The sequence below is a fragment of the Amblyraja radiata genome, chromosome 32, assembly GCF_010909765.2.
Source record: "Amblyraja radiata isolate CabotCenter1 chromosome 32, sAmbRad1.1.pri, whole genome shotgun sequence".
In the NCBI taxonomy this organism is placed as follows: domain Eukaryota; kingdom Metazoa; phylum Chordata; class Chondrichthyes; order Rajiformes; family Rajidae; genus Amblyraja; species Amblyraja radiata.
Window position 1 is genome coordinate 14,925,028 of NC_045987.1, and position 20,052 is coordinate 14,945,079.

The following is a 20,052-nucleotide window of genomic DNA, read 5'->3' on the forward strand; positions in this document are numbered from 1 at the left end:
CGATCAAATCTACTCAGCCTTATGCACTGCCTCGAAAGTGTTGGGTGGCGCAAAACTTCCTCCAACTAAACGAGAGCAAGTCTGAGGTCATCCTACTCGGCCCCTTGGACTCCGTCAAAACGATAGCAGGCAGCCTTGGAAGCCCAACTCCTTACTCAAACCGCACGTCAAAAACCTTGGCATCACATTTGACTCCGTATTAAAGTTTGACAAACAAGTCAATGCTGTGTTAAAAGCTAGTTTCTTCCAGCTTCGTACCATAGCTAAAATCAAACCATTCCTCCAATTCGACGACCTTGACAAAATCAGCCATGCGTTCATCTTCTCCCGCCTTGATTACTGCAACTCCCTATACGCTGGCATCAGCCAATCATCCCTGTTCCGCCTGCAATTGGTCCAAAACGCCACAGCAAGACCTCAGACGGGTACTCGTAAAAGGGACCACATCACCCCAATTCTGACCTCGCTCCACTGGCTCCCAGTATGGTACAGAATCAACTTCAAGCTCCTCCTATATGTATACAAAGCCCTTAACGGGCTTGCCCCCACCTATATCAAAAATCTTCTAACCCACCATTCTACCTCCAGTTCCCTCAGGTCGGCCGACTTGGGGCTACTGACTATCCCGCGGTCCAGGTTTAAGCTCAGGGGCGACCGCACTTTTGCGGTTGCAGCACCTAGACTGTGGAACAGCATCCATCTTCTCAGCAGAACTGCCCCCTCCATCGACTCCTTTAAGTCTAGACTTAAAACCTATTTGTACTCACAAGCGTTTCTTGAGGTCCTCTGAGGGAGCGCTGTATGTATGTATTTCTATATGTATTGTTAGATCTGTGTACCATTGTTTGTAGCACGTTAGTACCTGCATTGATGTAAAGCACTTTGGTCAATGAGAGTTGTTTTTAAATGTGATATAGAATATTTTTTTTAAAGTTGGCACCCCTTCCTCTCATTTTCTCTCTCTCTCTCGCTCTTTATCTGGCACAATAAATAAAACAGAAATATGACAAAATCATCTTGGATCATTAACAGATATGCAGGGAATGGAGGTATATCGAGCATGTGCAGACAGATGATATTAGTTTATATTAGCATCATGTTCGGCACAGACATTGTGGGTCAAAGAACCTGTTCGTGTGATGTACTGTTCAATGTTCTATAGCTTCCACGGCTATTGTATATTATAAACCAAGATAAACTTCTTTGACTTACCTGTACTGTGTAGAAACAAAGTCTTCCAATTTAGATCACAATGTGCCAAAAGATTATAACTAAGGTATAATCCAATAGGAAGTTTTGTGTAATTTGAGGTACTACAGTTGCGAAAATTGTCAGTTGAGTAATTTGAGCAATAGATCAAACAGCTTATTCAGTACTAACAATATAAGATGGGGGAAAATCCACAAGACTTAAACAAATAATGACTGTATCCAGAGATTTGATGAGATCAGTCTAAATTAACTAATTAGCTGTTTGGTGCTGATGTGAATTTATTACAATTTTTATTATTCCCTCTTCAGTTTTTTTGATTTAGAATGCTGAGAAATTAATACCATTCCACATTTTGTTTGTTTATGAAAGAGAGTGTTAGTTTCTTCAATAACCCAAAGTCTCCAGTTATTAAAAAACTGCATCCCTCATTTGCTAATGCCCAATGAGTCTGCCGGGTTATAACCAAAGAGCTGTAGATGTGAGCTGACCTTTCTTAGCTTGCAGAAGATTTTCTTTGGTTGAATGCACGAAGGTCTCATACACTCTTTGCAAGGCTGTTGCCGATTCCCTTACTTCCTGCAAAATAGCACCATCCAACTGTATGTGCATAAGGGGGAAAAAAAGAGCTCATTAACTATTTAAGTTCATTTATTTTTGAAACTTGCAGAATACACCTGGGTTATCCACCTTGCAACATCTGTGGTAATAATCTCATTTCTAAAATAAATTTACAGAGAAGCCCCAAATCTTTTCAGTCCGTACTCTTGTGAGCATTTAAAACTAAAATCATAATTAGTTTTGGTCTTTCATTCTAATTGACAAATAACACTGCAGACCTGGAAGGGTTAACTAAACAAGGAGCATTTCAATGAGAAATAATGGATGGGTTTATAACAGATTTAATAACAAGAAAATTACAGAATAATCACAAAGGGCCATGTGGGTTAATCCTTTCAATTTTACTGAAAAGAAATAATATAATGTAGCTAAAGATCACGTTGAATAAGACAGCTTGGTGTTATTTGTGGACGGCAATAGATTCTATCCAGCACTCCAATAATTTCCTGGCTTTTAATATGAATGTCAAATTACTTTTTAGAGGATGATTGACCTTTCCCTGAGGACCCAGCATCATGTTATTAAAGGAATAAAGTTTTAATAATGGAAGGTATGTTTTTTCTTTCGTTTTTACTGTTTAAAATTAATGAGAAAGTGTAACAGTTGCTGGCATGAGATTGAACTCGGCGGCCAGTACCAAATAAAAGTGGAAATCCTTATGAGCACTGAACAAACACAGATTCAGCTGCCAAACCCCGAGCTAGATATTGTATACAATGTGTTACACGTCTTCGAATAGATCAGGAGGGTTGACGGATGGAAAGCTCTGAGAATTCTAATAACGACTTCTATATTGAGGATGGGCTCCACCAAGAGCCAAGAGCTTGCTGTGGATTTCAGTAGAAATCGGGTCTAATTACAGACTTGCAAGTGATATTTGTCTGGGATAGAGTGTGGGATTTAAGACACACACACACAATTCTGATTTAAATGAGTCTGACAATGGCACAATCACTTCCAGTGCAAGATGCAACATAGCACACTGATCAATCACATTTACACCATGATTTACAAAGCACATTGTGGCCTAGTTAAGGTCGTTTTTCACCGCAGTCTACAATATTGCACAACACCTTATTAACGCCTTGATTTGAGATCATGAATTCAAAATGGATGCTCTTTCACTTCCCCCTACAATTACATAACAAATTAATTTGTTTTTCATTTTGGAGGAAAAATAAATCTTCTGAAGTAATCACAATGCCGGTTGATCCTGACCTCCAGTGTTGGGTGTGGAATTTGCATATTCTTCCTGAAAGAACTCCCCCATCCCAAAGATGCATTGAATTGCAAGTTAATTAGCCACTGTAAATTACTTCTGGTGTAAGTGGGTGTTAGGAGACATGTGAGCTAATGAACATGTGAGCGAGAATATGTTACAAGGAATTAAGTGGGGAAAAGGATTTATGGGATTGCTCGGAGAGCTGGCATTGACATGTTGGGCCAAATGACCTCCTTCAGTGTCATGAGAAATATGATTAGCCGCATCCTAAACAAAATGCAATTACCGTTTTAATGTATCTGTTGGTCCAATCCAATCTTCCTAGTCCCTGGTAATTATCTTTATTTCTGTTTTGGGTCAAGTGAGTGCCCAGGCTTCAAGGGGGATGGCAGGTGGCATCCGAGAATGCCAGAAATTATGTTCTTAATATTTATTTTTGCCCTGCTTGGAAACTGCCTTGTCTTGCCACAAAAGGAGCAGTGGTGATTGGAACTGAATACTTGGGGGGGGGGGGGGGGGGGGGGGGGGGGGTGATAGCACACACTAGCAACGTTCTGGTGAATTACAGAGTATCAGTAATGAGCACATTATTCATACTTGCTATTTAAACAAAATGGAAACTGCGTTGCTTTTTGAACCATTATTTTGCTCACACTTGGTTCGATAGTATTGCCAGTGCAATGCTCTCCTGCTGTAGTAGGTTAGTAAGGGCATCAAAGGTAACGGGGAGAAGGCAGGAAAATTGGGATTGAGAGGGAAAAATAGATCAACCATGATTGAATGGCGAAGCAGACTCGATGGGCAGAATGATGTAATTCTGCTCCTATGTCTTATGGTCTCACCGAGTTTCTCCAGCAGGTCAGTGCACAGAAATGGCGAGCGCGATAGAGTAATCCAAAGTGGAACTTTCCATTCACCAATTAGAAAGTGGTGCAAGGAGGCAGCATAATAACTCATCCTCCTGCATGTGACAGATTTGTCATTCATGGATAGAACAGCTCAGAGATGAATAAACTATGTGGGAAAGATTACAATCAAATGCTATCACCTACCAAATCAACAGCACTGTAACATTAGTAGATTAACGTTCTTTGTTATGTTGGCCAGTTTACTGTTAACCAAAAGGATGGAAGCATGTACATTTGTAAGAAATAAATCATTCTTCTTGTTATGAAGAATTTTACAGGTAAAATGCATTTATGAGTGAAAAATATAGAATGATCTGTCAGAAAGTATAGCAAAAACACAAAATAAAATTTGACATTATAGTAAGAGTCCACTTACAAGCTGCCCAGGCCGGGACTTACTGACCTTTTCTAATAATATTTAAATCGTTTAAGCTGAACACTTGCATGATTCAAAATAAAAACTTAGTCCCGATATAAATACACCAGAAGCTGTGTCGTTCCTAAGAGTACACTAAGTGCTGTATAATCACCTTAGGTGTATTTTTGATCTAAGGAGAATAACTTAAATAGTGCAGAAACATTCACCCCTGCATTAACCCTTTCCACTACCTCCTCTAAAATATTAAAGTCTTCTTTTGCTGAGACTCCCAGAGCATTATCTTCATCTTCGGTGATAAGAATAATGTAAGTACTTGCTTAGTACCTCAGTCACTCTCTACCTCCATGACCAGATCCCTTTTCTGGCCTCTGATTAGCCCTACCTCTCCTCTCACAACACTTTACCCAATTACTTGCCTGCAGGATAGTTTTGGATTCCCAACAATATTTGCTGCGCATCTTTTCTCGTGCCCTTTTTTATTTTCGTTCTTACTTCCCTTCTGGACATTCTGTAATCTACCACACTTATGTTATCAATCTGCACCTTCTCTCATATGCCCATTTACTCACAATCTCTTATTGTTATGTGCAGGAAAGAACTGCAGATGCTGGTTTAAATCAAGGATAGACACAAAACAAATGGGAAACGTCGCCCATTCCTTCTCTCCAGAGATGCTGCCTGTTACACAAAATGCTGAAGTCTATCTCTCATCGCTATTTCAATTAAAAGAGTGTGTGGCAATATAATAACAAATGGTTAGAGGACTGGAGGAAGAATGGGGGGGGGGGGGGGGGGGGAAACGGAGCCAGCATCAACTTAATAGGCTGAATGGTCTCATCTGCAATGTTGAGTTTCTTTTAAAAATACCATGACAATTAATTAAAACACTTTAAAACAAATTTATAATGAAATTAATGCATTTAATTTGGTTATCTGGTAATAAGCTCTTCAGGAAAGTGCATATAGTATTTCAGTAACATGCCAGTTATTGAAATGTAGATTTACTTTAAGTTATCACTATGACAACTTATGTTTCACCATGAAGTGATAACATTTGATGGTTTAACACATCCAAATAATCAATTTATCATTTCATTAATCAATACTGCATTCAATTACAAAGAAAATCATCTGATACCTGCTTAATGTAGCAGGCCCAGCCCAGCTGCTCTAGATACCGAACTCCAGCAGTGCACATTAAATGCTGGGGAGACGAGAGATGACAGTCCAGGAATTACTGTCTGAAGCTTAATTTCTCAGAAAAATCTGAGTCATTAAAGTAATACACATCAACTTTCCAACATGGAGAGCATGAGTTCCAATTACATACGTTTTCTGGAAGAAACTGCTCATCTCATGTTTGATTTCATGTAAAGATCAGGCTTCACAAATTTTTCCTACTACATAGAATAGCCTGAACATTGATATAAATAATTCAGAAGTGTAGCAGAACATTACAGTGGAAGAAAACAATCTAATCAATTCACCTGTATTGCCCAAAAATGACCTTTTCCTATGGATTATTTATTGCTTACACTAACAAAGGTAGAAGAAAGTAAAAGTAGCTGCATACAAATTTTGAAATAAATATCAATAAAAATAAATCTTTGAAGTACAAATCAATAAATTTACAAACTCCGAAGCTAGTTAGAAATTGCTACTTAAACGAGAGCTGGGCAACGACACGGTGACGCTCAACTATTCAACCATTATATTCACCATTTGACTAAAGGTTTCTACTGAGAATGCATAAAGATTTGTAGAACTGGCATTATGAGCCTATCTGTGATCTTTATTTGTTCCAAGCCAGGTCTCTTGCAGGGAGAACTCAATTTACAAATATTGAAGTCAATTGGCCCAGGTAGAAATCATGCAAATATTTTGATTGACTTGAAACTGCACTTATTCGCACGATTTATCATGGTTTCCATCTAACGTTATTCATTCTTGGTCTATTGCCTTCAGAGTGGTATTTTCGCCAGTCCAGGAATATCACAATGGATGGAATTTCATCTAAAACGTTCATAGCTCTTTCTAATCCAAACATGGTCAATCTATGGTGGTTTTCAATTTTCAAAAAGTTAATCATATACTGCTTTTAATGGAAGGCTAGCCCATCGAGGCTAGGGAAATAATTAAATTTCATTTAATCTTTGAAGGTGCTCTCTGTTCTTCTGGAGTCCACATTAACTGAACTGGTTGCATTTTGTTACCAATGAACTACAGTATTTTGAAGATGTAGTTTATATATGTTTTATATAACCTTTTATCCTTCAAATCAAATCTTTTGGTTTGAAAACTGATGAAAGATATACTGTCTCTCTCTCTCCACAGACCTGCATTTTCTGTTTTATTACCACTTAATACCATGCACAATTGAATCTAGAAAATGTAATTCAAGTGATTTGTGATACGAGCATACATCTTGTACTTGGAATGAATGGACAATTAGGAAATAAATGCTAAAGTTTCTTCAACATGTTGTTCTCCCCCATCCCCTCCTGGGTATTTGGAGATTTGTGTCAGTTATATAATCATCACCAAAACATGTACCACATAACACATGAAAGGAAAGGTTGTGATAAAAGAGTAAATGTAGGCATACTTTTAGGAATCAGAGTCACTTAATGGGAAACCCTACTTTAAAGGTAAGTACTTGGTGTATTTATCCTTCGATATGTTCCTGGTATTATGATTTCCCTACAAATTGGTTTTTAGAAATAATCGCCTTTTAATTGCTCCTCTGTAGCGTCTTGAAGGTGAGCCATTTGCTGTGGGAAACAATGAAGCGGACATAATCGAGTGATGTCAGCCAAAGAGATCCCCGCCGAGCACGCCTGTGTGTTCAGCCTGTCTCTCCACCCTGGCAACACAGGCATTATGTTTTTGAGAAGGCAAAAATAAAATGGCAAAGGAGGAGGAGGATTTATGCACAAAACCTCTCGCACATAGAGCTGCTGGTAATGTCTGTGCTATTTGGTCCAGGTGAGGGTTGGGTTGAGCTAGGTTGGGGAGAGGGGGAGACGCATGGTGTAGGATTGCAATCTTGCAGCAGTCTGCTCAGGTAAGATGCGAGTTAAGAAGTTCTTTACTAGTCTTCCTGTCCATCCACCATTTTGTAGACCAATCAAGTGTCGTGTGTCCTGAAAAACTGTATATTTACGAAGTCAAAAGTATTTACAGCTTATATTTGGAATTCCAAGAATAAGATTCATCCTGATAACTTTGCAGTACAGCAGATTGGTGCAAGATGATGCACAGTAAAGTATTCTTTCAAACAGCAATGATTAAAGGTAGACACAAAATACTGGGGTAACTGCGGGACAGGCAGCATCTCTGGAGAGACGAAATGGGTGATGGAATACTGCCTGTCTCGTCGAGTTATTCCAGCATTTTGTGTCTACCTTCGATTTAAACCAGCATCTGCAGTTCTTTCCTACACAGCAATGATTAAAGTACTGAAGCCAAGCAAACAAACATATCCACCTTGGATGCGTGGTAAGACACAAAGTAACTCGCATATCTTGCTTTAATAACTGGATTAGACTGTACATTTGGGTGAAGGGAGAAACTAATTCAAGCTCTTTTGAAAACATTACTTGTTGGAAGCTTACCCATTAACAGCTATAGTGCAATTGAATACAGATAAAGTATTTGGACTTGAACAGCACAAGATCAAAACTGGGGGATATCAGTGTCAGACTGTTAACGATAACTCCAGTGTGGAATCTGCTGCCACAACAGGGATTGAGGGAAATTGTGTAAATGCATAAACTGGAAACTCAGGTTGTTAGAAATGAAAATTTTCACTGACTATTGCATTTTGCTCAATTTCGGTTGCAATACCTCTGATAATGAAGTAGGCAATGCCCAGGCATAACAAGACTTAAACATCCAGCGCCTGCCTACTGAGTGCCAAGTAACATTTAAATACTAATCGATAACCATATCCAACAGGAGCATGTCTAATCACCTCTGTGTGACATTAAATGGAATTAATAATAATTAAAGCACCTGCTATCAATATCCCAGTGGACATTGTTAATTGGAAACTTAACTGGACCAGCCATATAAACACTCTGGCTACAACAAGAATTGGAGATTATTTTTGTGGGAACCCCAAAATTCCCAATGTCTTACCACTATGTACTCGACATAATTGCGGAGTGTTATGGAACATTATCCATTTTCTAGGATGAGTACAGCTATAATATTAAATAATCTGGATACAGCAAGGGAAAAGCAATCGTCTTTAATATTAAGCACTCCATCAACCATGTAACTCAGCTGTAGTGTTTCTGGGTGGCATTGGCATAGCAAGTAGAGCCACTGCCTCACAGCTCAGAATCTCTATGTACAATCCTGGCCTTGGGTGGTGACAATGTAGAATTTGCACGTTTTCCCTGTGACTGCCTGGGTTTCCTCCATGTGCTCGGGTTTCCTCCCGATTGGCCACTGTAAATGGCGTGGGAGATTGCAACCTTCACGTGGTCCGCCCTGTTTCGACAAATGCAATCAACCTGGCGTGCACAGGTTGACTGTCTGATTCTGGGTCTCCTCCATTGCCAGAGTGAGGCCACAAACAAACTGTAAGAACAGCACCTCATATTCCGCTTAGGTAGCTTACAACCTAACAGTATTAACATTGAATTCTCCAATATTATGCAACAATCCTACAAACAATATACCTCCCCCCTTCACAATCCTTTTGTTTCACAATTTGCAACTCTTCTATCCTTATCCCAAACTTTATGTCCTTTCATCTCTGGGCTTTGTCCAACCATCTGCCAATCAACACCCCCCCCCCATCCAACTATCACTCGCCAGGCTAAGTACTACCCCCCGCCTCTCTTCCAGCTTTCTCCCTCCCATCCCATACCACAATCAGCCTGAAGAAGGGTCCTGATCCGTGATGTCACCTATCTATGTTCTCCAGAGATGTTGCCTGTCCTGTTGAGTTTCTCAAGCACTCTTTCTGCACAAGATTCCAGGGGGGGGCGAAGAATATTTTGGTAGTCAGATGAAAGGAGCAATGCTATGTGTCAAGTGCAGTATAAAATTCAGCACTGATCACTCAGGCTACAAAAATATTGCTTGCTCTAGAGTCTAGAGCAAGCCTAGACTATGGAGTTTTATTTTGTTTCAGTTTGTTCATCGGAGCTCCAATCCTGTCAACGTATCAGAGTACAAATCAGTCAGTCAGTGAACCATCTTTTTTTGTGTAGATATTCTCACTTTGACACGATTTTATGATAGTTCCTACTGGATAACGTTATATCGGATCTGCCCTGAAATATCATCCATGTAGTGGAGATTGGAAGGAAGAACCGCAATACAACTAAACAATGCAATGAGCAACTCCATTTATACATTGTGAGGAATAGCTCAAACCACCCTCAGAAATGCCACCACTCTGATTGAATGTTTGCACTCCTGTGATAAAGTGGAAGTCTCAAGCTCTTACACAATTGATTGCTGGCTTTTATGTCTTTCACTCCGACTCCTCATGGAGTCCAGTGATGCAGCATTCACTATCACAAATTTCCCAGCACTTAAGATGGGAAGTCTACCCATTGCTCCTGCGTCAGGTTAGATCTGGTGCAGCAATGGTGAAACTATCTATTTGAACAGCTAAGAACATGCGAGGGATTGGGTAACCATAAGGCAATTTACTTATTTTTAAAGTCAGATTTAATTTGAATATATTAAATTATCTTCAAATGTCTTCCGAGTTTACAATTGCATTGAAATTCATGAATTAAAAAAAGCTTGATTTTTAAAGGTTTTAAATGTTTATGTTTGCAAATGCCAGAGATTCAATCTCTTTGATAGTTAATTAAGGGTGCGGCTTAAATAGCTGTCAGGGCAATTTTTATATTTATTTGGACAGATTACAGTTGTTGCGAGTCTTACCAATCAGCTGGGAGCTGTTTTAGCTAAGGAATTCTTTGCTTGGGGGTGGGAATTGCTTTAGGCAAGGCTACGTTTACTGAAAAGGCAAGCAGATCTGCAAAAGATTTGATCCAATGTAAAGAATAATTTCAAACAGCAACGTCAACTGCCCATTCGTGATTCTATTCATAAGCTTGTCATTTGCTAATGAGAAACCTTCGACCAGATCTAAAAAAACTGAAATTTTCAAAAGTGGGTTTTCTGAAGCTAGAAAGCTGCATTAGCAAATCTGTGAAAAGCAGATAACGTCAACGGAAATACTTTAATGAACCTTAGTGCCTGTTGTTTGTCAATAATATTTCCATTTTTATATGATACAATATGATATTATAATGCAGCACTAAAACACCACGGTTCATAAAGTTGCAAAGACACGGGGAGGTTAACCTCTCACGCAAGTCCAATTCCCTTCAAAGCAAAGCCTGAACATCTCTGATCACCTCCAGATCACCTATAATTTTTCATACCTATCCAGATTGGCATAGTTTTCAAGGTCCACACAGAGACTATCCCTAGAAATGTCTGTAGTAGGAAATACAAATGTGCATTCATTTTCCATTTAAATAAAGATGTCTGGTTTCTGTGACCCAGGACAAGGCCTACAACAGAGTATAAAATAATAAGCACAAAACTCATTTATCTCCTGGTTTCATTATTTATATACAGCAGCTTAGGTGCCATAAATCTATTATGAAAGCTAATTAATAGGTGGAGGTTGACTTACATCAGGGTTTTCATCACTCTAAGAAATATCACTGATCAAGTCAGAGTTCGAGTTAAATCAATAAATCAAATGAGAAAGCAAAGGCGAGCGAGAGAGGAAGTGAGAGAGGGCACACGAGAGGGCATGAGCAAGATGTACATTTACATACCGTCTTTCACAAGACGTCTAAATGTTTACAGCTCATTAAATATTTTGCATTGTATAAGAAATGCTGCATAATGGGTAGATAATTGTTTTTCTGGAACATTGGCAAGGGATGAATATTGATCTGGAAATGGAGGAAAATAAACCTGCTCTTCTATGAGTTTATATCGTGAGAATTTTTATGTCCACCCAAGAAGGCAAACAGAGCCTTATTTTAACGTCTCCTTCTGAAGTTGGCCCTCAACAGTGCAGCATTCCTTCTGTGTTATAATAAAGTGTTAACCTAGATCATGTGCCCAAGGCTCTGGAGTGGAACTGGAAGTCAAACTTACTGACCATTGAATCGGAAGTCTGGAAAATAGCCTCTCACTTCTGCTGTGCCGGAGAAGATTTGGAAAGATTGTTGGAACTATCTTTGCATATTCAGGAAATGTCATCACTAAAAACACAAGACACCAATACTTATGGTTTATTATGCTTTAAAGAGAAAGAAGTCACAAACCTTTTTTCCAGATTTTTTTCTTTGAGTGTGCTCTATCAACAGTGCTGAAAGTATATCGTCCATTTTTATTTCGGAGACGCTGAAGGAAGAGAAAAACAAATTAATTCATCTAATCCACCAAGAGCCAATGTTACCACACTGTTATAATATATTTAATTTATCTGGAAGTATTTGTGATGAAAATCACACTTTTCGTGAATATGAGATTCCATAGCCAGTTCTTATTAAAAATCTGAGTATGGTAGCCACGTGGTTATTGTACTCGATTAACTATTTGACTATTAGATCCAATTGAATATTATTAAAGTTGGCAATTGGCGTGACTGAGCATCAGAACAGTTCTGGGTTGGTTCACTGGTATTCTGCAGTGGAAGGGATCTATACTACACCAGCCTCCACACGATTCCTATCTCAGAGTGACCTCAAATGCCCTCTGGAATGGCAAGCATGGAAAGATAAAGAATCCACTGCCTGTTGCTTCCCTACTACCCACCATTCCTCATTCTTTTCCACCATGTTATCTTTTTTTCCCATTTATAATCATTGACTTCAAATGTTGACTATGTTTCTCTCTCCGCAGATGCTGGATGTGCTGAGTATTTCCAGCATTTTGTATTTTATTTCAGATTCCTAGCATCTGCTTTAATTTGCTTTTGACCTCATTTAAATGGACACTTTTATTTACCTGATGATTATTTTCCTTTTCATTATAACTTTTCAGATCATCCTTTCTATCCTTCAGGTATAACTTATTTAAAGTCATGTTTCACCCTGCTCTAAATCAAAATTTCCTCTTTAACTGACAGGATGTGTATCAGGGGTACATTTAAGTGAAATGTACTGTATGACAATTGTTGTGAAAGGTTAATGAAAACATCATGGATTAAAATGGTCGGGAGGAGGGGGTAATAGTGATAGCTCGGATGTTTCCATGCCATTCTCTTCTGGCAACCGGCCAGGCACCAGTCTCCAAGATATTTGAACTGAATCGCAGCAGGTAGCCATCATCCAAGTGCCCGTGCCAGGCTGAAGCCACACTTGTCTTAATGAATCAGTGAATGAGCAATCATAGAGCTGAGAAATTGCAAGACTGGCTGTGGAGCTTCTGTGAGCAGTTCAGAAACAGAGCTTGATGTACACGGTACAGCAAAAAGGGGGGGAGGGGAAAGTACAGCACAAGATCATACTGCACCAGTTGTCGAGGCACTGCAAGCTCATACCTGGTAAAAACAGAAAATTAGAATTCCTCCTAACACTAGGGGAAAATAAACAAAAGACAATGCATGTCGTTTCACCACGGCTGTGAAAAGATAATGTAATTTTGATTAGAATTGTTAATTAAAAATGGTCAGACCATCCTGACCAGCAATAAGTGCAGCCTGAGGCAAGAAGCCAATGGCACAGACAGTGGGGGGATAGCAGGTGGTCTATTCTATTAACCTGCTCATCCTTCTTTCTGATTGGCGGAAATATGAAATCAAGGCAGGAGTTCAGATTATTCAGTCCAGGCTCTGCTGATTCACGTGCTCCACTGCAATAAAAACCTCAGCTGAGTAGTGAGTGCTTACATGCGAGTCAATCTGTGTATAAAGGATAGAAACAACATTCCATGTACAACCATCAACTCCAGGGCATTGCTTTACATTAACTATGCTTTCCAGGCATCTAAAATCCCTGCAGATTTTCACCACCCCAAAACTTCTGGCAATGGGCCTTTAAAACTTGGCATCAACATGTTATTACTACTTGATTTTTCTTTTGCTTTATATACACCCTTTTTACACTTTAAGTAGGTAAAGGAATACTTTATAGTCGCCTACATTATTTATTTATTTTAGAAGATACCTACTCAATGTTGTACAAGCTCATGAACATGCCATGCAGATCCAGTGCTCCAAGGTCCAATTTACCTTCACGTTTGCCAATTAGCACATGACTCCCCCTTTTCCAAAAACATAAAATATTCAGAAACTGAGGATAGACGTTGACATTTGCCTGCTAGCACTGACCGCACACAATTGCATCGGTCAACACTGTAGTCTCCTCCACACTCAATTTGAACTTGAACTGATCCCCGGAATGCAAGCCCCTTTTACAAGTTGCTAATGTTGATTAAACATGCCTGGGTTCAATATTCTATGATGCCTTGCTAAAGTTTACCAGCCTGATATTCTTGCAGGTGACGAAAAATAAATTTCTCCCCCGAAAGTACAACAATATTCCTTGGTTTGTAAAGCATTCCAATTATAGATCTGCTTTGGGGTATTTTAAAAAAAAAAACAGTTTTTTAGTTGTTACTTCAATGATTATTCTCAAAAACCTTTGCTACTGACACTTCAAGGCTTGCACAGTACTGCTGCCCTGAACTAGGACCCAACATCCCCCCACCACTGTTCTTTCCCCAAATTACAGTTAACACATTTATGCAGTCGTTTTTCTCTCTCTTCCATTCCATTCTCTTTCCTCAGGCAGTTTCAATAATTCTACTCCATTTAAGACAGAACCTTAGGTTAAAAATAGTTTAATCACTTTTCCCCTTAAGTATCAAGTACTGTGCCAGCTGGTCAAAGGTGAAATGAATCATTGCCATTCTAATTCACTGAACAACAGTCTTCAACTTGCGTGACATACTCGACAAAATTGTCAAAAGCATCTGGTGGAATTTTGCACCGAAGCTGCAGCTACACAGCAACCTCATTGGGAAACACGAACATTCCCAAGAAGCTTGGCAGGATGTGTTTTCCATGAAATTTCAGGCTAGCCAAATAAATTCTACTTATGGCAGTGGAATGCTGAGATAATTGCAAGTAAACTTTATCAATGTGTAGCAGAATGGGCAATCTGGGCTTTAAAAAAAAAAAATCAAGATTCAGCAAATATTATCCAATGCTGAACAATAAAGACAAAAAAAAACACCTACTCAACGTTGCCTATTTCCTTCGCTCCATAGATGCTGCTGCACCCGCTGAGTTTCTCCAGCTTTTTTGTGTACCTACTGCAGATATGCTTTTCAACATTTAATGTGCTGATAAATATTTATTTCATAGTTTTTCATTTGTGTAAGGAGTCAAGTATTTTGTGTCTCGTTCTTTAAGAATGAAACACACTGAAAACATATACTTTGAGCAATTGCAACTAATGTCATAATGTTTCATGTTTTGATTCATGACTTCTGAGAGTTAAAGGTTTACAGCCAAGTACGAGTTGCCTCAACACAGGCTACAGAATAGAAAATATAAAGAACACATCTGCAAGCTTCAGAGTGATAGAATGAAAGAAATTCACACAAATTTTGACACAGTGTGTTATCACAACAAGGAGAAACTGAAGCGAAGCCAAGAACTTTCCTACTGAGGTGGTGGCAAAGGCACCCAGGATACTAGAAAAATATAATGTGACCACCTTTGATAAGATCAAGAGTGGTAATGAGTGATACAGCTTTTAACCAGGGGTTCTTTGGCTTGAAATTCTCCCAGTTAAATCAAGGTAATGGACCTGTCCACAACTTGGTTCTTTGTTAAAGGACATTTAAAACAACACACCAGAGGAATAAATTCAGAGTTTTCAGCGTATTGTAAAACCTAAAATCCCCCTTTCAAAACGTGAATTAGATTTTACAGAACTTCCATTCACTCTTTTCACAGTGCATTTTTTTTACACTTTTATTTGGTTCCCTCAATTTAAGTTGAAATAAGTTAAGCACTGTATAATATGTATAGATAAGCTAGGCAACAAGCCCACGACAGCTGAGCTTCAGATTCAGAATCCTACACACTGACTCAGTGAATGAATGAGCGGACAGTGCGAGCTGATGAATTGCACCAATGATCCATAAAGGCAGCTTGCAGCATGGTGCAACACACGCCGTCAAAATAAATTGCTGTCCAGTATTATAAACAGAGCATTATGGAGACAGCTCTGACAATTTAATTTAAGATTTGGGCCAATAACCCAGTATGCAGTTTTTCTTCCCTGGTGCAGAGGACACAATGTTTTAAGGGGTTTGCAACTTGCACAATCTTTGCAACAGAAAAGCTTGGGACAACAGACTGTCCAGCACTGTAATTTCAGCACTAAATGCTGTAATTTCTAAATGGTGAAACCAAAATATATCAAAATGCCCGTTATTAAAATGTGACAACATGCACTTTAACCACATGCGATTTTTTCTATTATAAATCTCAGATTGTGGAGTACCGAGGCAAATAAATAAATGACGGGTCTTTGTCCCAAACATTATGGGGGCCACTGTATATCTCTAGCTCGACACATCTCTTTCCAATTAAAACTAGAGTATGACATACAGCAAAGTATGCTGCTCTATGAAGTTCACTGGAAGAAAATAAAAACATAACAGTTTTCTATTTAAAGAACATAAGTGGACAAATAGGCAAGGCCAATCTTTTTGTAAAAGAGATTTCTTTCAATTTACATTCATGTTACAAGTTTCAAATTGAACCAAACTTATTTTGTTTTGGACCAACATATATCCATCCACACCTCCATCAAACACTTCCATCAACCATACACCGATTCTAATTTGTTATTCTCCAAATCACTTAGAGGATTAGTTTGTACTAGTTATTTCCCAAATCCATTTAAATCTTATTTTGCATTTTCATCTTTGCTTCAGTCTCTGCCAAAGGAATAATGTGCCTTACCCAAAATCATACAGTAACTAATATCCTTCAATGACTACAATCTTACCTTGTTCTCTTTGGCCCTACTGTAAGCCTATGACATGATTAACCATACATTTCTATTCCAACATCTTTCTTCCACTTTCTAGCTCATAGAGCTTGCATTTACTTGGCTGCATTTTAGTTATTTAATAATCATAGCCAAGGAATTTAAGTCTAAAACTGTTAACTTTGAAAATCCTCAAACTCTGCCTCAGTGTCTTTCCATGAACTACTAATATGGAGAATGCTTCCATATATATATATATATACTAGTAATGACTTTAGTTTAGTTTAGAGATACAGCGTGGAAACAGGCCCATCGGTTCTGCGCCGACCAGCGATCCCCGCACATTAACACTATCCTACACCCACTAGGGACAATTTTTACATTTACCAAGCCAATTAACCTACAAACCTGTGTGTGAGAGAAAACTGAAGATCTCGGAGAAAACCCATGCAGGTCATGCGGAGCACGTACAAACTCCGTACAGACAGCACCCTTGTCAGGATCAAACCCGGGTCTCCGGCGCTGCATTTGCTGTAAATCAGTAACTCTACCGCTGCGCCACCGTGACCGCCACCCCCGTGACTTGTCTGCTCTATTTCCTCTGTGTCGTCAGATTGGTTGTTAATAAACTGCAAGTTCCTCAAATTAAACTTTGAAAGACTAAAGCCCTCAACTTTGGATTCCAATATTGTCAAACATGTCAATGTAATACCATTATTGCTTTTTAATCTGCCTCTGAAAGTTATTCTACTCACTTCAATGAATTTCTAAGTTAACATGTAGAAATACCATGACCATTATCTCTGCCTAAAAAACACGGATCCCAATTGTAACATCTCATTCGACTCCAAACTGAATTTCGAATTCCACATACCCACCATCACAAAGACTGGAAACCTACACAACAATGCCAAAGCCTGTGCAGTCCTGAAATCCTTACAACAGATAAGGATTGTTCATTGTTTCAATCCTCTAGAATCTATTCATGCCAATCTATGCTTTCCTTTGGTTCAATTATTTTCTACACAATTATGGCGAGCGAACTAAGGAAAGGTCATCAAATTGAAATGTTAACTCTTTCATTCTCCACAAATATTGTCCACCTCCTCAAACAACTTCACTGGCTTCCCATCTCCCACCGGATCACCTACAAAATCCTGATCCTCACCTACAAATCCCTCCACCATCTGGCCCCCCCATATCCCACTGACCTCCTCTCCCCCTACCAACCCTCACGGTCCCTCAGATCCACATCAGCCGGTCTCCTCTCCATCCACAAGTCCAACCTCCGCAGTTTTGGGGACAGAGCCTTCTTCAGGGCAGCTCCCAGGCTCTGGAACTCCCTCCCCCAACTGATCTGCAATTCCGGGTCCCTCACCATCTTCCAGTCCCGCCTCAAGACCCATCTCTTCACCTCTGCCTCCCCTTAGCCCCACGTCCCCCTCCCTTTTCATCTGTGCATTAATTGCCTCCTATTGTGTTTTGAATTGAATTCTGTCTTTACTTTGTGTACTAGTCATGTCTCTACTATTTATTTCATTCCCCTTACATGTTTTTCCTCTACCTGCTAAATTTTTGTAAGGTGTCCTTGAGACTCTTGAAAGGCGCCCATAAATAAAATTTATTATTATTATTATTATTATTATTGCCAGCATTTTACATTTTTATTTTATCTCTCTAAACATTCTCTCTAGCAACTTTTTGAAACAGAACCAAACATTTCGCAATCTCTGACTTTCCGATGTTTCCTGTCACATACCCATTCCATCAATGGGTATCTACTTTCACTGCAATAAAATAGCCCAATTATGTTCTTGTAACAGTTCATTTATTGCTGAAAGACTGATCCATGCTGTTGATATTTCTTTTTTTTTTTTTTTTTTTTTTTTATTTTATTAGAAGTAAGTACAGTCATATGGCACCAAAGTGCCTAATATATATTTTCATAATACATTTTATGTACAACTTCTTTTTTTTTTTTTGTTACACTGAAAAAAGATTAGAATAAGAAAAAGAAGTTAGATAGTAAAGGATAGAAAGATGTGAAATATATAGTGTGTGAAAAAAGAAAACGAGTAAATGAAAAAAGTTGAGAGAGAGAATAGAGAGAAGAAAAGAAAAGAAAAAAAAAAAAAAAAAAAAAAAAAAAAAAAAAAGTGGGGATCATTATTTATAGTCTTGACCAACCCTCGTCCAGTCCTGAAACAGTTATTTTTTACAGTTGTGTTGCACCATATGATTCCAAAAAAACGACGAATGGAGACCAACTCGTTATGAATTGGTCTGATTTATCCATTAGGAGGAATCGCATTTCCTCAAGATGAGCGGTGTCCAACATGCTTGCAATCCACATTTTAAGCGTTGGTATTGATGTACCTTTCCAAAATTTAAGAATTAATTTTTTTGCTATTATTAAACCATAGTTAAGGAATAGATTTTGAGATGTGTTCAATTTATTCCCATCTTCCATTACGCCAAATATAATCATTTCAGTATTAGGTTCCATTCTTGTCTTGAATAATTTTGTAAATATTTCAAAAATATCATTCCAAAATCTATAAAGTTTTATGCAGGAGACTAAGGAGTGTGTTATAGTTGCCTTTTGGGCTAGACATTTATCACAGGTGGCGGATATATTTGGATAAAATTTGTTCAATCTTGTTTTTGAGTAATATAATCTATGTACAATTTTAAATTGAATTAAATTATGTCTTACATTAATTGAACATTTGTGAATATATATCAGGTATTTTTCCCATTTAACCTTCGTAATTTTTATCATTAGTTCCCGTTCCCACTCTTCTCTAAGTACCTCTGTCGATGGTAGGTCTATATTTAGAATACTATTATATAAATATGATATTAATTTTTGTGAGTCAGCTTCAATATTCATTGCCTCTTCCAATAAGTCAGGAGTTACTTTTTGATATCCTTGTATATATTTTTTCACGAAATCGCAAATCTGAAGATATTTAAAATATTGGTTGTTTTTCAATTTAAATTTTAATTGTAATTGTTGGAATGATAGTAAGTTTCCCATTTCATACATATCCCCGATCCTTCTAATTCCGAGACTTTCCCATTGGTTATATGTCTTATCAATAAGAGATGGTTTAAATAAAGGGTTATTCGCTATTGGCATTAACAGTGATAGATTTCTTAATTTTAAAGATAATTTTATTTGTTTCCAAATTCTTATTGTACCATATATAATTGGGTTCTTCTTATATATTGTGTTATTCAGTTTTTTTGGGGAGAAGAGGATCGTTCCTATATTACTAGGATGGCAATCCTCCTTCTCCATTTTTATCCATTCTGTCTGTTGGGTAGCACTATCCAACCAATAAATCATATTCTTAATATGCACTGCCCAGTAATAATACATAAAATTCGGAAGTGAAAGTCCCCCGACCTCTTTTGGTTTACATAAGTGTTTTTTTGTGATTCTATGTGATCTATAGTCCCAAATATAATTAGTAATATTAGAGTCTAATTTTTTAAAAAAGTATTTTGGTATATATACCGGTATAGATTGAAATAGGTATAGTAATTGTGGTAGGAAGATCATTTTTATTGCATTTATTCTACCTAATAATGATAAGGGAAGTGTTTTCCAAAATTTAATCGACGTATTAAGTTTATTTAATAAAGGCATGAAATTAGCATTGAATAATGCTTTATATTTTCTAGTAATCTGAATAC

The 20,052-nt window shown here is 38.1% G+C and overlaps 1 protein-coding gene across 3 annotated transcripts in view; it reads right to left on the bottom strand.

The window, feature by feature from the left end:
- ddx31 (DEAD-box helicase 31) overlaps positions 1–20,052 on the bottom strand; it is a 92,378-nt gene that overhangs the window by 31,668 nt on the left and 40,658 nt on the right. The window contains exons 17-18 of one of the 3 annotated variants that reach the window (XM_033049098.1): positions 11,662–11,740; positions 1,701–1,809 (exon numbers count right to left, since the gene is read on the bottom strand). In XM_033049098.1, coding sequence (XP_032904989.1) covers positions 1,701–1,809; positions 11,662–11,740 — 188 coding nt within the window. Of the gene's footprint in view, positions 1–1,700; positions 1,810–10,800; positions 10,891–11,661; positions 11,741–20,052 lie in introns of those variants that run through there. The other 2 variants (XM_033049099.1, XM_033049100.1) reach the window with 2 other exon arrangements.